This window comes from Drosophila miranda, assembly GCF_003369915.1.
Source record: "Drosophila miranda strain MSH22 chromosome Y unlocalized genomic scaffold, D.miranda_PacBio2.1 Contig_Y1_pilon, whole genome shotgun sequence".
Lineage (NCBI taxonomy): Eukaryota > Metazoa > Arthropoda > Insecta > Diptera > Drosophilidae > Drosophila > Drosophila miranda.
The window spans coordinates 45,083,837-45,105,234 of NW_022881603.1; the positions used below are offsets into that span (position 1 = coordinate 45,083,837).

The window sequence follows — 21,398 nt, forward strand, 5'->3', positions numbered from 1 at the left end:
GGTTTGGGACGTAGACTTATAAAACGCCTTAATGCTGCCAGAAAGGATTCTGTAGATAGATCCCGAACGACTTCCAAATGAGTTGCTTTGGTGCTAAAGCATACGAAGACAGCGATGTAACATTTGATAGGAGGCCTGCTTCTGACTTCCGACTTGTGATAAAAGGGTCCGCAAAAATCAACGCCCGTTGTGTGGAATGCTGGATTAGTCCTTACGCGATCCGCAGGCAAGTTTCCCATGATATGTTCCCTCAGCACTGGCTTCAAACGAAAGCATCTAACACATTTGCGAATGATTCCCGCAACATATTTGCGTCCACCAATAGGCCAGAATTTTTGCCGAAGCAGTCCGAGCAATCCTTTTGCTCCTGCGTGGAGAAACCTTTCGTGAAAGAAGATAATAATAGAGACAGTGACAGGATGTCCCTTAGGAAGCAGGATCGGGTGCTTCGCGTCGTAGTCCAATTCGGCATTTTGGAGGCGGCCTCCAACACGCAGCAATCCAAAGCTATCCAGAAATGGATTCAGTGAGGCCATCGTGCTTTTTGGGGGTAGGGCCTGTTTGCTGGCGAGGGCCCTTATCTCTTCCGAAAATTGTTGCTGCTGTATTGCCCTTATGAGCAAATGCGTACCATTTTTGATGTCGATTACGGTAAGTTGACCCTTCGACCGCGCTATGCCTTTGTCCTTGAGAATGTAGAATCGATATATGTAAGCAAAGACGCGCTGCATGGATCCGAATGAGTTTTGAAATTTGCAATCGTACGATACATCCCTTTCGTTTGAAACAACCAATGCTGCATGACGACGTTCTGGTACATCGGTCGGCAATTGCAAGCCTGCAGGCCACTCTGAGCTCTCAAGACGCAAGAATGGTGGTCCAGAGATCCAAAGGCTGCTATCCATTAGTTCAGCGGGCGTGGCTCCACGTGATATGATGTCGGCAGGATTCAACTTTGTGGGCACGTGATGCCAAGTCATTCCAGCGGTGAGCTCCTGAATCCGCTGAACTCGATTAGAAACAAATATATTAAAATTCAATGGTGATTCTCGAATCCAGGCAAGGGCTATGGACGAATCCGACCAGCAATGTATTTGGCATGGAGCTGATAATCCCTTAACTATGGTGGACACTAGTTCGGCTAATACGAGGGCAGCGGACAGCTCAAGCTTCAAGGGCGCGACTCTGGATTTAGAGCATAAGAGATGACTTTGCACAATGCCAAGAGCTTCCGAACGCATGTATACACAGGCGCCATATGCTGCTTGGCTCGCATCACAAAACGCGTGCATTTCTAATCTGGCTTGCTGCCGAAGCACGTAACGTGGAAACTTAAAGTTTTTAACCATCGACAACTGCGAAGTCAGCTCAATCCAAGTCGTATGTAGATCCTGGGGCAGGCTTTCGTCCCAATTCAATTTTAGGCTTTCGTTCCATAGCGACTGCATAAATATTTTAGCTTTTGTGATGATGGGAGAGATGAGCCCTAGAGGATCGTAGAACCTAGCTAGTGTAGACAGGACCGAACGCTTCGAGGTTGGGCCTGCAGCGGTTCCGACGTGAGCAAAGCTAAACAGAAGATTGTCCGTGGTGGGATCCCAAACTAGACCAAGCGCCTTGGTTACTTCAGTCCCGTCATGAAAGGTAAGGAACTTTTCGCGATCCGCCTCCGATACGCCTTCCAAAGCAGCGGGTTCATTGGAACACCATTAACGTATGGGAAAACATCCTTTCGAAAGTAGCTCCTTTACCTGCTGACGAATTTTGATGACAGAATCAATGCTGTCCCCTCCAGATATGAGATCATCGACATAGAAATCTCTTCGAACAACATCAGCGCCAAGCGGAAAACGCAACTCTTCATCATTTGCCAATTGATGCATAGCACGAATTGCTAAGAAAGCGGCAGGTTTGGTTCCGTAAGTAACAGTCTCCAACTTGAACACCTGAATCTCCTCCTTCGGGTCATTGCGCCATAGGATGCACTGCACGTGCGTATCGGGATGGGAAACGCGTACACAGCGGTACATTTTGCAGATATCGCCACACAAGGCGACTTTAAAAAAGCGGAAACGAAGCAGAGTTATCAGAATTTTAGGTTGGATGGTGGGTCCAGCCATAAGCGCATCATTCAGTGATACTCCAGACGCTGTTTTGGCAGATCCATCGAACACTACGCGTAATTTGGTGGTTGTACTATCCTGCTTGTGGACGCAATGGTGAGGCAAGAAGTACTGCGGGAGGTCTGACTGCCGCGAAGCTGGCGACATGTGTCCTAAATCACGATACTCCTGAAGAAACTCCATATATTTTGCCTTAAGCTGTGCATTTTTTGCTAGCTTCCTCTCCAAATTGAGAAATCTACGTAGCGCCTGCTGATACGATTCTCCTAATTCCTCTAGACTGAATTTGGTTGGCAAACGCACGGAGTAAGCTCCGGACTCTAGGCGAATGCAGTTTGTGACGAAATGCTGTTCGCAATGAACGTCTTCCTCCGAAATTGATGAGGGCGAATAATCTCCATCGACTTCCCAAAACCGCCTTACAATATCGCACAAATTAGTCTCGCAAGCGGAGATGACAGGGGGATCTTCAACGGCTGCTAGCGCCGCACGGGCTTTCTCAGAGTTTTTAATACTTCCTGACACTATCCAGCCAAGTTTCGTCTTCTGCAATGTTGGCAATTGGTCTGACAGTCGAATCTGTCCAACGCACATTAATTCGAAAAACAAACCAGCACCTATCAACAGATCGACACGCTGGGGCTTGGCGAAATTAGGATCAGCTAGTTTTAGGTTATTTGGCATTGGCCAATCCTTTGCGTCTAGGCCGAAGTTAGGCTGCATTCCTGTGATTGAGGCAGTGATAATTGCAGAGAGGAAACCGCGATAGCTTTCGTCTTGAGATTGCAGGACGATGTCCACAGCCTTGCTGGATGGTAGAATTGACTCTCCAATACCGGCGATTTTAACGTGAGACGGGTGAGGATCTAACTGCAGCTGATTGGCGAGTCTCGATGTTATAAAGTTAACCTGAGAAGCGGAATCTAAAATGGCACGACATGGAATAAGCGATCCAAAACGGCCCCTGACATATACGATTGCAGTAGCTAGCAGCACGTTTTGGCTAGGCAGAGATTTTTGACTCGAGGGGGGAGGGCTAATATATTTGCTTGCTACTAGGGCACTTGCAGGATCATGCTGGGTCGATTCCGTGCTCGGCGACGGCAACTCAGCGTCAGCGCCCGACTGCATGTGGAGCAGTGTGTGATGCTTGGCTTGGCAATTTCTACATGCCCCTGACTTGCAGCGTTGCAATGAATGGCCTTTGTTGAGGCAGTTTAGACATAAATGGCGCTTCTTCACCTCCTTGTATCGAGAAAAAACAGGGAGATCTATAAATGCCTGGCATCGGGATATGTAGTGATCGGAGGATTTGCAATACTTGCATGTTGAGCTATTATGATCGTTAATGGAGGTGATTAGGGTGCTAGGTTTACTTTCTCCCACCTGCTGGCTAGGAATTGTTACCATAGCCGATCCCAAATTTTCCAGCATCCGACATCTTGCTTCCAAGAATGAGGCCGTGCTTGACCACCGAGGCAATCCTGACGTCGGCAAGTTCTCTTCCCATTTCTCCTTGGTCTTGTGGTCCAATTTCGTGCCTATGATGAAGATCAGCAACCCATCGGAAATCTCCTGCGGGGTCGCCAAGGTCTGAAGTGCACGCAAGTGCGAATTGATTTTATCGCTGAGCGCGCGCAAGCCGATAGCCGAGCCCTTCTCCACCCCTTGCAGCCCGAAAATAGCCTTGACGTGTGCCTGAAAATGTAACAGTTTATTATCGAATCGCAACATTAGTAAATTCAACGCCTTGTCGTAATTCTCCTCAGAAAGTTCCAAGGAACGAATCGTATCCAGCGCAGCACCATCTAGACATCCACGAAGATATTGGAATTTTTCGATGATTGGTATACGATGGTCTTTGTGCACCATTGTCGAAAACATCGCGTGGAATTCTGGCCAATCCATGTAGCTCCCACTGAATCGCGGAAGCTGCAACTCGGGCATTCGAGAACGGCCTATACTATTATAGGCGAACAACGACGAATTCCCCTCGAGAGTATGCCGAGCCGTTGAATTGGCAACATTTACCGTGCGAGCAGCCATCAACTCCCGCGACAGCCTGGACCTAACCTTGACATAAACATTCGAAAAGTCCAGCCGGGCATCATGGGCTAACTGCAGGAAATCCAGCCTTTCAAGGCTCGTTTGAGCGGCATCGAAATCCGCATTCATTCGCTCGATTTGCTCTAAGCGAGCTTGAAGTTCTGCCTCATCTAACTCGGCAAGCTCTTCCTTGGTAAGAAAGCGATCCATGGCCTTTAGTTGGCGCGCGATGGACTCGGCCTTGTGCTTGTAGAAATCTACATCACTCGGCATTGCTGCGTTCGCGACATTGGTAGGCTCAGGTGCTGCCATGTTGAGGTTTTAAAAGAGTCACTCAGCACGACCGAAAAAGACACCCTGTATACGTATAAACGTGGGAACCGAAAGCAAAGGGATTACAGCTAATGCCTTTAGCTGTGCGGCTGTGCGAGCTGTCCGATTCCGCTTTGTACTCCGCTTGTGTGTATTAGTGAGTTCGCTGCACTGCCTACCGCACTGCACTGACCGAATTGTCGCGACAGAGAAATTAATAGCCAGCAATGCGTGTATGTAGGTGTATGTAAGTGTGTTTTAGCACCGAATTGTGCTTAACCGCCGAAAATTTGCTAGGGCTAACGAATGTCGATCGCGAATGATTATTAATTGACACTGCAACTCTTCGATCACGTCGGGGTCACCAAATTTTATGTGGAGATAATCGGCCAATCGGCCGACTAATTATTTCGAATTAAACAAAACTCGGCGCAGAAATAAAATTACGATATGTTCTTTAATGCGTGACATCCAAATTGCAAGTGTGGCTTGCCTGCCCTTTACATTGCCGCTCCGATCGCTAAGCGCAGCTTCGCTCGGCCGACGTCGGTAGGCAGACGCAAAGCGGAGATAGCGAAGAGCGAGCTGGCAGAGAGCGTTTAGCAGGGCAAGCAAGCGCAGAGCTTTAACAAACAAATGAGTGACATAGACATAAGTAACAAACAAAATAAGCGGCTGAGGGCCAAGAATTAGGTGCTATTTGGCAAGCAGCTAATCGGCTGGGTTCTGCTCCGAACACTAGTAATGACATTCTTGTAATTCCAGAACCAATAAGAGGACCAGGACGCCCAACCATAGTACGGACGGGCAAACTAGGACGACCAAGGAAGCAGTATCATATGCTCAATGCGATACTGGCAGCAGACGTACAAGTTCCACAAAACTACGCACAAGCTGAACGGTCTACTGAAGGCGAGATATGGAAAGCATCAATGAAGGACGAGTACGAATCACTCGTGAAGAACGGCACGTGGTCGCTTACTAAATTGCCTAGCGGGAAAAAGTCCATTGGATGCAGATGGGTTTATGCAGTTAAGTCCAATCCGGATGGAAGCGTGAACAGGCTCAAATCACGTCTGGTGGCGAAAGGTTGTAGCCAACGCTACGGGATCGACTACAAGGAAACATTTGCACCAGTTGTACTCCACGCAACTATCAGGTTGATAATTGCACTTGCAGTCGAACATGGTCTCCACCTACATCAAATGGATGTTGTCACGGCGTATCTCAACGGCGAATTGGAAGATGAGGTTTTTATGAGACAACCTGAGGACTTCATCAGCGAAGTTCACCCAAATCACGTTTTGAGGCTTCACAAAAGTATATATGGCCTAAAACAATCAGGAAGAGTGTGGAACTCTACGTTGGATGCAACGCTGAGACGCATTGGTTTTATACCGACTGTCAACGAACCCTGTCTGTATTGTAAGCCAGGTAAAAATATGTGTCTAATAGCTGTCTACGTAGATGACATTATTTTGGCGTGCAAGGACCTAGATGATATATCTGATATCAAGATAAAGATCGCAGCAGAATTTGATGTGGTTGACATCGGGCCTATGCAATACTTTTTAGGTATTGAAGTGAAACGTGAAGGCAGTACGGGTGCGATTTCAATCAGCCAACGGAAGTATATTAGAGAGTTGCTCGAACAGTACAATTTGAAAGATTGTCGACAGACGTCCACGCCTCTTGAAGCTGGTTACCAGGTGGCATGCAACAAAGAGGACTGCCGCAGGGTCGACATCACATCGTTCCAAAAGCTAATTGGAGAGTTATCTTATCTTGCTGTTATGACTCGTCCGGACAATGCGCATTCGCTCATTCCGAGCATGAAGCGGCAGCCAAGCACATCCTTAGATATTTGGCAAAAACTATCGACTGGGAGATATGCTACACAAAGCAAGGAAAGGCAATTGAGTGTTTTGTTGATGCAGATTGGGCAAGTGATATGACGAACCGAAAGTCATTCACTGGCTATGTATGCATGTTGGCAGGAGGAGCGGTTTCTTGGGAGTCAAGAAAGCAATCGACGGTTGCCCTCTGTTCCACGGAGGCAGAGTACATAGCCTTATCATCTGCAGCAAAAGAACGATATACTTTCGCAGCCTACTGATTGACTTGAAGCTGATGTCCAAGGAGTCAGCTATTCAGATGTACGGCGACAACATTGGAGCACAGCAGCTTGCTAGAAACACCATGTTTCATGCACGTACAAAGCACATCGACGTCAAGATACATCATATTCGAGAGGTTCTCAAGAGAGGTGAAGTCAACATTGCGTATCTGCCAACCGATGAGATGATAGCAGATGTCCTCACAAAGAACTTAGCCAAGGTTAAGCACCATAAATTTGTATTCGCATTTGGTTTAAAAGATCGTTTATAAGTGCTTGACATGTTATTGGATATTAGTTAAGTATATTTAAAGTTTGTAAACATGCGTTGTGTTGAGGAGGAGTGTTCAAAGTGACCGCATCGATAATTAGATATTGATCTCTAACAACACTGCGCATGTGCCCTGCTGCATATCGATGTTCTCATATCGATATTCTTCTTTCGGCGTCTGTCCCTTGCGTATGTTACTCGGAAGCACATATAATTCTGTATACTGATCTTCTGCTGTCTTACAAATAAAATAACTTTAACAAACCTTTATTAATGGACAGATTGTTTGATGATTTCATGTTTAAATAGGGAGCTAATTAAGATATTTTTTTAGTAAAACAAAAACTGTTCAGACAAATTAAAAGAAAGTGCGGAGCGCAAAACAAGAACATGTCTAGTCACTACTAAAGAAAACGAACGATATTTATGTAGTAGTTTAAGTTGCTTGATGGCAACGAGTAACATTTATTTGATAAGTATGTTGGACTTAAAATTATAACAGCTCCAAGTTTTACAAGTATGTTTATGAATAATTATATGCGTGTACGTCTGATGCGTGGCTGAACTGACAACTGACTCATCTCTCTCTCTTGCTATCGGCTCTCTCAGAGCCGATTACTGCTCTATCCCGACGACACGACGAAAACACGACCGCTTCGTGTCTCTCTCTTTCCTTCGTTTCCTACATTCGGCTGTCCTGACGGACCATTCGCCTCGGATGGGTCTAGCCAAGGTTTCATATATTCTGAAACTGTAGAGGTCTTATAGGGACCCTCAGTATCCCCAATCTTCTCGACTTCGTACCTTCCATGATTCTTTACCCTAACCACCTTATACGGCCCTAGATACTTTCCTTTTAGCCTTAATCCAGTACCATACTGAGTACGCTTGATAGCTACTAGCTCATTAACCTCATACTGTCTATCTAGTTTCCTTTTTAAGTCAAAACTCTTCTTGTTTTCATGCTGTAACCGTGCAATGTTTTCAACTACTTCCTTTCTAATTTTTTCGCGGTCCTTGTTCAACTCTTCGATAAGTGATCCAATATTTCTTTTATTTTTGGATCCATTCCTATACGCATGTCTAGCCCAGTCAATATCTTGAAAGGTGTTACCTTGGTACTTCGCGGCTCAACACTGTTGATCATTTGCTGTACTTTTCCTAGATGCTTATACCAACTACCGGAATTACCCTGACACAATTTCGACAACATAGGCACCACTATCTTGTGCATCCTTTCGACTTGACCATTCCCACGTGGAACGCCTGTGGCAATCATTAAATGCTGTATTTTCTCTCTCTCACAATATTCACGAAACAAATTGGACATAAACGCTGCACCCCTATCCGTCACTATTCTGTTCGGATTACCAAAACTAGTCCCCTGAATTTCCAAACACTTAACGACCTCTTCAACACCTGTACTACGTGTAGAATATAACCAAACAAACTTAGAAAATCCATCAACGACAACCAGTATATAATTGTACTGTTTTTTAGTCATTTCCATTGGTCCAACGTGATCAATGTGATACGTTTGTAACGGCCTATCACCCTTGTCTATTGGTTGCAAATAACCCTCACGTTTTCCTGTCTTTTCATTGACAATGATACACTCGACACAACTATTTATTACGCGCCATACTTTGTCTTTTAACTTCGGAATATAATACGACTTTTCAATGATATCTTGTGTCTTTTTAACTGAAAAATGTCCTTGCTTATGTGCTATTGATATAATCTCATTTTCCAACTGAGCTGGTACTACGATGAGCTCCTTATCCGGATCCTTAAACAAAATCTGATTCTGAATATAATAATCCTCATATTCCTTGTCCTCCACAATACTTTTAACAGCCTTAACCCAATCGTCGGTTAGCTGAGCTTCTTTCAAACGATGAGCTATACTTTCGGTCACCATAAAACAAGATACACGACTCAACGCGTCAACGTGCCTCATCTTCGTTCCTGAGCGATGTTCTATAACATAATTAAAATCTTGTAGGTACATGGCCCAACGTGCTACTCTCAAAGGAACGTCTTTCTTTTTGATCGTCATTGTAAATGCATTACAATCTGTGACAATTTTGAACTTTATACCCAAAACGTATACACGCCATTTAGCTAAAGCTTCGATAATTGCCAGAACCTCAAGGTCATAAGCAGGATATTTCTCTTCACATGGCTTAGTCCTACGGCTCATATATTGAACTGGATGGAATTGGCTGTCTTCCAAACTCTTTTGCAGTAACACGGCTCCATACCCCCATTTTGATGCATCAGTATGGATTTCTGTCTCCAACTTCTCCAACTTCAATGCTACCTTTAGTTGTTCAAACGCAACCTGATGTATCTCCTTAAATTCAAATTTAACATCCTTCCGCAGCAGATCTGTCAATGGTTTTGCAATAACAGCATAACCCTCAATAAACTTTCGGAAATAAGAAGTCAATCCTATGAAACGCTGCACTACTTTTTTATCAACTGGCACTGGGAACTTTTCGACTGCCCTCGTCTTCTCATCACTTGGTCTTATCGTATTCTTTTCTATTATATACCCCAGAAAATTAACCTTTGGTCGTATCAGCTGACACTTTCTCCAATTTATACGTAGCCCATTCATTTCCGCTATCTTCAGTACTTTTCTCAACTTTAACAAACTCTCTTCTTTATCTTGACTACAAATAATAACGTCATCCATATAGACTGCTGCTTCATTATTCTTTACCAAATCTCTCAACACAGCCATTATAAATCTGGTAAACACCGCTGGAGAATTTGAAATTCCAAATGGTACATATAAAAATTCGAACTGACCATTCTGAGTCACAAAAGACGTATATTTTTGAGACTCGACTTCTACAGGCACATGGAAAAAACCATTCGTTAAATCCAACGTGGTGAAATACCTTGCACCCTGCAGTTTCTCCAACACTGTATCCATATGTGACATTGGAAAGTTATCGCGAACTATTTTCTCATTCAGCTTTCGGTAATCACAGCATAGTCTCTTGCTACCGTTCTTTTTCGGTACCAACACTACTGGTGATGCATACTCCGATGTACTTGGCTTTATAATCTTCTGAGCCAGCCACTCTTCCACTTGCTTGTCCACGATTTCCTGTTCACACAACGGTAATCGTCTCGGATGCTGGAAAACTGGTATCTCATCCACTAATACAATTTTCATTTTTATCGGCGCTTCTACATTTCTCTGAGGTTGGTACTTTCCTACCATACCCCTAACATCTCTAGCATGTGCTTCACTGAGATGACCAACATCAATTGAAAACTCCTTCTCAACTTCGTCAATACTTGACATGCAAATGCCTTTATATTCATTAAACAATTCCACGCATGAGGACGATGCTACCTGATCAAGTTTCTTATCTTTATCCTCGCCACAAACTCTACGAACAAATCTTGTTCCTGTCTTAGAAACTTGCATGTCCACGGGATCCAGAATAGTCCTTCCTAAAATGGCTTCAAAACCAATATCCTCGTCTGGAATGACATGAAATTCTACCTCCATTCCAATCTCATCGATTTTCACTGGTATCGAAAAGCTACCAAAAGTTACAACTTGACTATCTCCAATACCTGTTAAACATTTCTCCTGGCCGATCAGTTCAAGATTTCCAAATTTCAAAAATACCCTCCTGCGAATTAAACACAAATCTGCTCCAGTATCAATCAAACCTTGGAATACCAAATTCGCGTACTTAATATCCTTTAATTCCAAACCTGATGGAGTGAAAATACCTGACGGCTTATTGACGACTTCCTTATCTCGAATAATGTTCGTATTCGATCTCTTTTCTTGTCTGGTTTCGACCTTGACATTACAGCTTGCAGCACGGTGTCCTGGTTGGCCACATTTGAAACAACAAAAATCATTTTTGGGACAATCTTTCCTCAAATGCGATTTGTCTCCACACTTAAAACATTTCCTAAAATTCTCTGCCATCGACCCTTTCACCGAACTCTCACTTTTATTACTCAGCGGCCAATTCTTACTCATCGGCTTGGATCCGCCTCTAGCTTTCTGGTAAACATCGATCTGAAATTTAAGCTCCTTTAAGTTTCTAGCTTGGTACAGCATTGCCTTACTTGCCCTAGCGTCTGGTATACCATCCACAAAATATTCGATTAAACTCTCATCATCTAGTTTAATTGGCTTGGCTATCTCCATTAACGCATACAAAAACTCATGCAACGACTCTCCTTTTTTCTGCTGGCGCTTTTGCAACATTCTATGTACTTCTACGGACGACAGTTTAACACTAAACTCATCCAACAGAGTTGCCTTCAACGAATTCCAGTTACGAATATCACGCAAACTACGAACGAAAGATTTTGCTGCACCAACTAACAACTGCTTGGCATAAATGAATAATTGTAATTGACTCCATTGAACAGTAGCTGCGCATTCTTCTAATTCCTCTATCCATTGATTGATGTCGGGGTTATTAGAACCAGAAAATTGTGACACACTACCTTCCACGTCTTTTAGCGTAAACCAAGATTTATACTCTGCCTGTCGCGTACCTGGTTGAACTGCTACGGTATCATCCACTGCTGTTACTACGGACTCATTCTCTGACTCTTCTTCATCCTCAACTGGAAAGCCGTGATGTGTTAATAGTCTATCTTGCAAATCGCGCTTTCGTCCCGTCGTCTGCAACGCAAGCTCTCTTAACTTCTCTCGCAAATCTGCGACTCTCAGTGTCATTATCTCTTCAACTTGCATCGTGACGATTTAAATACAAAATAATTGATATTAGCTTATATCTAAGAAAATGTAATTAAATCAACTTAAACAACCTTATTACTGCTGGCCTGTTAACAATTTTCCAGTTAACATCGATTTCGAAAACGCCTTTAAAGTCGTCACTGTTAACGATCGCTTCTCTGTTAACGCTCACCTTACTATGGGTTTACCCTTGTTAACTCTCGCTTCTGCGCAGAACTTTCCAGACTCCAAATTTGACGCACACACACCACCACATCCAGATCTCGCTTGCCTGTCGATGTCGCTGTTGCCGTCCTCTCTTTGTTGCCTTGCCTTGCTCTCGCCGTTCGCCGATAACTCGTTGTCGCTTCCCGAATCGTCGCTGCTTCTGCTGTTACAAAATGAACTGCTGCTTGTCTTTTCTTGTAGTTGTAGTCTCCGTCCGACGCAGTGCAACACAACAACAATCAATGTTCTTTGATTCTTGCTGTTTGCTGCCGTCGTTTTGTCGCTTCTGCTTCCTTTGGAACGAACGCACTCAGATTGTCGTCTCTGTGCCGCTTGTCTCCTTGTAGCTCTAGCCTCTCAGACGCAATGCACAACAACAACAACGAAGGTTTTGATTCTTGCTGTGTTTGCTGCCGTCTGCCGTCGTTTTGTCGCTTCTGCTCTCTTTGGAACGAACGCGCTCAGATTGTCGTCTCTGTGCCGCTTGTCTCCTTGTAGCTCTAGCCTCTCAGACGCAATGCACAACAACAACAACGAAGGTTTTGATTCTTGCTGTGTTTGCTGCCGTCTGCCGTCGTTTTGTCGCTTCTGCTCTCTTTGGAACGAACGCGCTCAGATTGTCGTCTCTGTGCCGCTTGTCTCCTTGTAGCTCTAGCCTCTCAGACGCAATGCACAACAACAACAACGAAGGTTTTGATTCTTGCTGTGTTTGCTGCCGTCTGCCGTAGTTTTGTCGCTTCTGCTCTCTTTGGAACGAACGCGCTCAGATTGTCGTCTCTGTGCCGCTTGTCTCCTTGTAGCTCTAGCCTCTCAGACGCAATGCACAACAACAACAACGAAGGTTTCGATTCTTGCTGTGTTTGCTGCCGTCTGCCGTAGTTTTGTCGCTTCTGCTCTCTTTGGAACGAACGCGCTCAGATTGTCGTCTCTGTGCCGCTTGTCTCCTTGTAGCTCTAGCCTCGTGTTCGCCAAAATTTCCAAATACACGCACAAATCTCACTTGCAAATGTTGTTGTCTTGGGCTTATTTTCGGACGAGCCCCCAATTTGTAGTAGTTTAAGTTGCTTGATGGCAACGAGTAACATTTATTTGATAAGTATGTTGGACTTAAAATTATAACAGCTCCAAGTTTTACAAGTATGTTTGTGAATAATTATATGCGTGTACGTCTGATGCGTGGCTGAACTGACAACTGACTCATCTCTCTCTCTTGCTATCGGCTCTCTCAGAGCCGATTACTGCTCTATCCCGACGACACGACGAAAACACGACCGCTTCGTGTCTCTCTCTTTCCTTCGTTTCCTACATTTATTTGTTATAAGGGAGCATTTTAAGCGATTAGTAGACTGCTATTCTACAGGTGCCAAAGAGCGTCATGCTCGGCGAGCATGTACAAACAAATATTATAAAGAAGCGCAGCACTGAACTGTGCAAAGCTCTGCAGCAATAAGTGTCGCGCAGTTATGCGCTTAATCACAGGACATTGTCTAAAATTTTGGGGTGCACCCTACAATAATTTATGCCGAAGCTGCAGAGATGAGTTGCTTTTCTACTCCTGCCATGCTCTCAGTGAAAGACGGCTACGACTGTTAGGCACATTTCTCATTAATGAAAATGCAGAAATATCTACAATACGTTCAAGAAGAGTCGCAAACTTTATAAGAATATCCGGATGGATAAGAATAAACTTCACGCGCCAGCGAAACAAATCCACCGGCCGACCCATCCCAAGTGTGTCAGGTTTCCCAATAACCGGGCATCCATCTCTCATCCATCTCCTAACCTAACCAAATATTTTAATTATTACCAAATTCGACTATATATTCAGACAAGTTCAAAGTGCTTAAGCCGTACATTAAAAATAAACCTTAGGGCTCGCGCAAACTCTAGCTGAAAGCCGAGCTGAAAATTTGAAAGCTCCGAAAAAACAAACGTACAGCACCGGTGCAAGTGGGCACATTGCTGACTTATCGATCAAACATGTTTCTTCTTATCAGCAAGCTGAGAGCGGATTTCAATATTTTCTTCCTATGGCAACCATATGATATAGAACAACTGGTTTACTTAGACACAGATGTCCGATCCAGCCAGTCCGACTAATGATTTTCGTAGTCATAATATAAAAATGTGTGTAACAATTCGTTTGGATAGTTGTTAACAGCAAATAATAGTTTAATAGATACAGACGGACACATATGTAGGTACCAGATTACCTTTCAAACCAGCTGACAGCCTGCGCACCCAAACAAACTCATTATGGCTTACAAAAGCTCAGATCTAAATTTTGAAAGCCTCTTCAGTACATTTTAGCATTCTTCTCTTTCAGCTAGGAGCGTGGGCGAGCCCTAATTGCTTCTATGCAGTATATACTAATGTAAGTGTGCATATATGTATGTATGTATATGCCATCTGCAAGCCGATCAAAGGTGCATAAGACGTGTTCCTCGAAGTGTTATAAGTACATTTAGTTTAAGCATTATATGTATATATTTTATTTATATAAAAATTGTATATACATTAAGAATTAATAGAATTATTGTTTAATTGATATGTATACATACATATGTATATAAATACAACTTACATATCCGAAATATTTTGAATACAAAACGATATTATTTCACTTTGCATCAAATGCTATTTAGGTGTTGAACGATTAGGCACCAGCAGGAAAGGTATATACACGCGAACATACAAGTGCATGTATTTACCTATACCTATATATATATATATATGTACATATTTTAAAAAGGTCATTAGCTAAACATTGAAAAAGCTACTAGTTTATAATATAGTGAACACGGTTTGATCTGCAGAAAGTAATGAAATTATTCGGATGCTTGCAGTCATTTCAAACATTCAGGGGAATACAAAAAATGTACACAATTATGTACATAAGTATGCAAATTAATTAGTGCATTTGCAGATGGCGAGCGAATTATGCACACTATGCATTAAAAGGCATTTTATACAAGAAGGACAGGCATCTTTTCGCTGGAGCTGGTAATGTATACAGAAAACGTTATATATGTACCTATGTACCTATACATATGTACATATATGAATTGATGCACCAGTGTGGGAATAAGTAGGAATAGTCAAAATTTTACCGAATGTAAATAATGTGCTTATATATACATACATACAGATGGGTATCTGCATTCATATACACGTACAAATATGTTTGGAAGGTTTGTACACACTATACAATCAGTAGGTGTCGTGTTTGTTTAAAGTTTACATGTATAATTTTGTAGTGTCGTGTTTCAGTTAGATGAGCAGCAGCATTAAACTTGGTCTTTTTGGGTGTTGCTGGCATGTATGTGGCATTGCCTAATTCATGGGTATGGGTGGGGTGTGATCGCCACATGTAGGAAAACCTGGAGGCACGGGTGGCAGATCAGCGTTAGTGCCGACCTGCAAAATTAAATTCATACCAATAACGATGTGGAATAGAAAATGACAGTGAAAAAGCCAAAAGCCTGAAGAAAAGAACGCTTCATTAGTTTTTTTTTGCATAGCAATGTTTACCATAACCAAAAAAATTACCGGGATTGTCGGCCCTAAAACGGAGCACGACATAGCCATTGTTTGGCACCGCAATCGTATCCTTAGTCGGTGGCAAATTATACTGTCTGTGTAAAAGTCCCCGTCTGTCTAAGTCTAACGCGTGCTTTAAGTTAATTTTCTTTACTGACGAATCGGGCGATCGGCCAATACCAATAACACTGAACCCGTATCCGTGCAAGTGAAATGGATGCGACAAGTTTGGTTGTTGCACTACAAAAAACAAAGTGTGATAAACAAAATCTTAAGGCATTTATTAGGGCTACTTACCTTCGTCCACCAAAACAACTTCCACAATAGCATTAAGCGGTATATCGATCTTATGAGTGCACATGCAGTTCGGACCACAGTCGGCTGGTCGATTATCGCCGTTGCAGAATTGTTCTGGGTTAATATCATTATACTGCGATGTTAGTGGCGCTGGTGCTGATAGGTAGGAGATTTCGTCGATAAGCGAAATCACATGATCTCCCGTGGGTGCCACTGTAATTTGTTTAATTAGATCGTTCAATTTAGCTCTTGTATTTCTTACCCAAAAATCTATTATATGTGTTTGGCTGGAAAAGATCCTCCGCACGGTATACAAAGAATCGGAACGGTAGAAAAATCTTCACGTGTGGCTTCTCTGCCAAAATGCCACGATCTATTTCAAGGGCGTTTTTCAGTTGACTTACGCATATGGCGTCGTTCCGTTGACGGTTGCATTGAGCATCCAGGGGATTCATGACCTTTTTTGTCGTATTTGTCGTTCGTAAAGTTGTACAATTATTTGTGTTGTTTTTTTATTTACAGGTGCAATAAGAAACAGTTTAAGTCGATTTGAAAGTGTCGGTATTTTACACGGTTGAGATTTTGAAAAAAAAGAATATAGAAAGATATTACATATTACATTATTATTTTAAGTGCGATCTATTTTTAATTTCCTTTCTACAGTAGTTGTCTCTCATTGGTATTGGCCAAAGATATGGAAATATATATGCATATATGATTTAAACGTTGCAAAATACTTATTTACATAATAATTTTCGTAACCCAGTGTATTTAATTGATTTTTTTTTAAATATAATAATAATAATTACTGTGTATATGGTATCAGATTATTTAGTCAGTGCCCGTCTATATATTTAAAAGTCAACAAGGAACTACCTACATATTTATACTAAGATATTCTATACACAATTCTATACAACCCCATAACCCCAATATTGATCAAAAAATTACCAAAATATCCAACTTTAGTAAAAAATTAAAACATGTTAGGGTACTTACCACGCCCTGAGGTATTCCTACATCGTATGTTGGGGGCGCCGACGCAGGCTGATATGGACCACGGGCGTATCGCAGAATGGCAAGCTGTTGAGCGCGACGGATGCCGCACTCACCAAGGCCACGTAATTGTATCCAATATGCACCTACGGGCTGATCCGCAGTGATAACGAAATCGTATCGCTCGCCTTAAATTACAAGTTAATGCAGAGAAAAGTTATTGTTGCTATCAGTTGTTTTTGAGTATATATTGTAAAATATTCTATACTATAGGAACTCGATGATGATTTTATGTTGATGCTGATTATGTCTGAGCTAGCTAGTATTTCTGCTTACCTGCAAAATGGAATGCTGTTCGAAACGGTCAGAAAAGTGAAAGACAATTTGTACATACATCTAATGCATGCATGTATATATGTACATAGGTAAATATATGTATATACAAACACACACGACCAATCAGATAGATAGTTAAAACTTCAACGGGTACATATTGACTAATTTAAATACCCCAAGGACACCAGGACATTGACTGATTACACTACTCAACACTGCATTTCCGCTGTGAACCAAACCAACTTTTCCTGATAGATTTGGGGGCTTAACAACATTTAATAATATTTTTTCCAACATTTTTGGAAAAATATACCACCAAAAATTTGAAAGTTTAATATTTTCTAGACTATAAGCTTAAGCTTCAAAGTGTTTAGGTAAGATCTATAGCTGAATTTGTCAAATGTCTGTTTTATTCACTGTTGTGCATGTATTAGCGGTCAAAAATATTTAATGAATTTTTTTTTCTTTTTCTAAAAAATCGAAGATTTGCAATATCTAAATTAAATTTTAGTATAAGCTACTATTCCTTCAAAAAATTAATTAGTTTTAGTGCGTCTATTCCAGTGACAAAGAAAAAAGTACCTTATTTAACACAGCTTTTAGAAACTGTTTAAAAAAACATTATTTTGCAAAATTTTTTTTTTTATACCCGATACTCAAAATGAGTATTGGGGTATATTAGATTTGTGGTAGAAGGAAGGCAGAAGGAATCGTTTCCGACCCCATAAAGTATATATATTCTTGATCAGCATCAATAGCCGAGTCGATTGGGCCCTGTCTGTCTGTCTGTCTGTCCGTCTGTCCGTCCGTCCGTCTGTCCGTCCCCTTCATCGCCTAGTGCTCAAAGACTATAAGAGCTAGAGCAACGATGTTTTGGATCCAGACTTCTGTGATATGTCACTGCTACAAAAATATTTCAAAACTTCGCCCCGCCCACTTCCGCCCCCACAAAGGACGAAAATCTGTGACATCCACAATTTTAAAGATATGAGAAAACCAAAAACGTAGAATTGTAGAGAATAACCATATCTTTAAGACTGCGGAATCTGAATTGGATCGTATTATTATTATAGCCAGCATAAAGAAAACAATTTCATTTTTTCTCGCCCTTTCTCTCTCTAACACACACGTAGCATAGGCGGCTTTGCTTAGAGTAAAACATTAGCGTCTAGATCTCAGAGACTACAAAAGCTAGAGCAACCAAATTTGGTAAGTCTAAGTCAGTATGGCTCTCCTCCGGCAGACGCCGCTAATATTAAACGACACGACAAAGAGTGCGTGCGAGAGAGACAGAAAAACAGTCTGAGCGTGACGTCGGGCGCTGCGTAGCCACTGCAAATTGATTTGTTCCTATTGGCTATAAAAATGATCTGATCTGATCCAGATTCAGCAATCTGATAGATATGGTCATTATCTATGATTCTGCGTTTTTAGTTTTCTCGAATGTGCAATATTGTGGATGCAACAGATTTTCGTTCTTTGTGGGGGCGGAAGGGGGTGGGGCCAAACTTTAAGATACACGTTTTATAGTAAGATCTAACAGGAGTGCGGATACCAAATTTGGTTACTGTATGAATAATAGACTCTGAGATTTTTGAATATCCCCAGATTTTCGTCCTTTGCGGGGGCGGAAGGGGGTGTGGCGAAATTTTGAAACAAACTCGTCTCGGTCCGATATATTAGGAGTGTGGATACCAAATTTGGTTGCTCTAGCTACGTGTGTGTTAGAGAAAAACAGGGCGAGAAAATATGAAATTGTTTTCTTGATGCTGGCTATAATAATAATACGATCCAATTCAGATTCCGCAGTCTTAAAGATATGGTCATTCTCTACAATTCTACGTTTTTGGTTTTCTCATATCTTTAAAATTGTGGATGCCACAGATTTTCGTCCTTTGTGGGGGCGGAAGTGGGCGGGGCGAAGTTTTGAAATATTTTTGTAGCAGTGACATATCACAGAAGTCTGGATCCAAAACATCGTTGCTCTAGCTCTTATAGTCTTTGAGCACTAGGCGATGAAGGGGACGGACAGACGGACAGACGGACGGACGGACGGACGGACAGACAGACATGGTTCAATCGCCTCGGCTATTGATGCTGATCAAGAATATATATACTTTATGGGGTCGGAAACGATTCCTTCTGGACGTTACACACATCCACTTTTACCACAAATCTAATATACCCCAATACTCATTTTGAGTATCGGGTATAAAAAGTCCGATCGGTTCACAGCGGAATATAATTTTGAATTATTTTTCATTCATATACAATAGAGTACATGAGCTGAGAATGTAAAATTTGGCTATTTTGCTGGTAAAAGATCGATTCTTTTTATCCTTTAACTCTTTTTGAGTATCGTAGTAGTAAATTAGTGGTGATCCATAGCCGAGTCGATATAGCCGTCTGTCTACCATGTCTGTCCACCCGTCTGTCCGTTCGTCCGTCTTGTTTGAGGCCTTGTTTTCAGAGACTATAAAAGTTAGAGCAACCAAATTTTGTATCCAGACTTCTGCGATATCACACTGTCACAAATGTGTTTCGAAAATCTCCACGTCCCTTTCCGCCTCCTTAAATAACGAAAATCTGTTGCATCCACAATTTTGATGATACAAAAAAACCAAAAACGGAGAATGTCATCAGAGACCATATCTATCAGATTGCCGAATCTAGATCAGATTACTAATTCTCTCTGTTTCTTTCTCACAAATTCTTCGTCTTGCAGTGTGCGCCTTTTGGCGGAGCGGATCCATACTGATTCAGTACCGGTTTTAAATGTAGAGTCGCGGCCTTAGCAGCTACTCACAACATTCCTGCTCGATTATTTATTTTATGTGACAGTCTGAAAATGAATAGACGATCGCATTCTACGAATTCTATCTTCGATTAAATTGAATCCTTTGAGATTTTTTTCCTAACATATGTCAACTAGCATATATGAAAAATTTTTTTTAATATACAACTTAACGTACCTGAGAAAAAAATGATTGTGTTGACGTCAACAGGATGAACAGGTTCACCATCAGTCGCAATCACAGTCATGCCATGACCCTCGATCGTCACTTGTGCCGGACAGACGGAGGCAAACGCATTTATCATACGGAAACGGTAACGACGACCTGGTGTAATAGTAAATATTTCCAGCGGTGTATTGGTCATGAAACCAGTGTTGGGGTCGCGGAACTGACCCTTGCCATTAATCAGCATTGATTCAGGATCTTGACCTGTGTTGACGGCCAGACGTCCAGGATAGCGTTCTGCCGCATCCTCATGCAACCAGTCGCTGATAAGCATAATGTGAGTGGTCAAATCGAAATCATATAGATGCGAGTTTGGGTCTCTAGAGGGCGGCTGACGTACGACAACGCTTCCGTAAAGTCCATCCAGTTTCTGAAGGCCTGTGTGGGCGTGCCAGAAGTGTGTGCCAGCATTTCCTGTCCACTGGTAACGGAAAGTATTACCTTGCTGAATTGGGCACTGAGTGACGAATGGGACGCCATCATAGTACTGCGAACCACGTTGCCATATACCGTGCCAATGGATGGTGACTTCCATTCCCTCCATATGGTTCTCCACGTCAATGACAACCTTATCGTTTTCGCACACCTGAATGCTGGGTCCAGGTATCATGCGATTCGCTGTAAGTATTCCACGCTCAACGCCATCAGCTAAGACACATTGGCAATGACTCCAAACAGTGTTCGTTGCGTTTGGCGTGCATAACTGGCAAGCGCTGTATGAAAGAATAAGAAACGAGAAAATAAACAGCTTAAAGAAAATGTAGTGGTCTAATTGATATTTTGACTGTAAAGTACCCTATAGCAATCTATTTTTTGTCCACTAAATATAGAAACTACTAATAAGTGTTCACTTTTCAATTGCAGATGGTATTATGGTTTTGACGAGATGGATGCTTCAGCACAAATACGCTATAGGGATTCTCGTATGGCAGCTATATTGGTATATTGTTCTAAAATTTTTTTTTTTTTTTCTACATATACACTTCGACATAGACCGATAAAACTAATAGATGTATGTAAGAACTTGTAAGAACGATATTCCGAAGAATCATTATTGCAAGGGCATCAAATAGCTTCATAATAAAGAAAATTTGTATATCCGTTACTTATTCGTGTATTAGATTTAGATTCGTTTATATGTATATAACAGCCAAAAGAAACCGTTTCCGACCCCATAAAGTATACGTATATTTATTTTTTTATGAGCATCAGCACCTGAGTCGACTTAGACATTTCCGGCTGTCGATCCAACCCTCCCTCCCTCTTGTTCATCGCCTATATCTCATATTACTTATGTATAAGAGTATGAGTAACCCAGACTTTTGGGATACTAGTATCAACCTGAACCTGCGCAGAAAGGGCAGACTTTCCAATCCAAATT

The 21,398-nt window shown here is 42.1% G+C and overlaps 1 protein-coding gene across 1 annotated transcript in view; it reads right to left on the reverse strand.

The window, feature by feature from the left end:
- Window positions 1-14,406: 14,406 nt before the first annotated feature.
- LOC108159931 (laccase-5) overlaps window positions 14,407-21,398 on the reverse strand; it is a 72,568-nt gene continuing 65,576 nt past the window's right edge. Inside the window, exons 3-8 of the mRNA XM_017293578.2 lie at window positions 19,970-20,730; window positions 16,665-16,849; window positions 15,928-16,123; window positions 15,666-15,878; window positions 15,378-15,608; window positions 14,407-15,310 (exon numbers count right to left, since the gene is read on the reverse strand). Of these exons, the coding sequence (XP_017149067.2) occupies window positions 15,162-15,310; window positions 15,378-15,608; window positions 15,666-15,878; window positions 15,928-16,123; window positions 16,665-16,849; window positions 19,970-20,730 (1,735 nt within the window). The 3' untranslated portion in view covers window positions 14,407-15,161. The remainder of the gene's footprint in view (window positions 15,311-15,377; window positions 15,609-15,665; window positions 15,879-15,927; window positions 16,124-16,664; window positions 16,850-19,969; window positions 20,731-21,398) is intronic.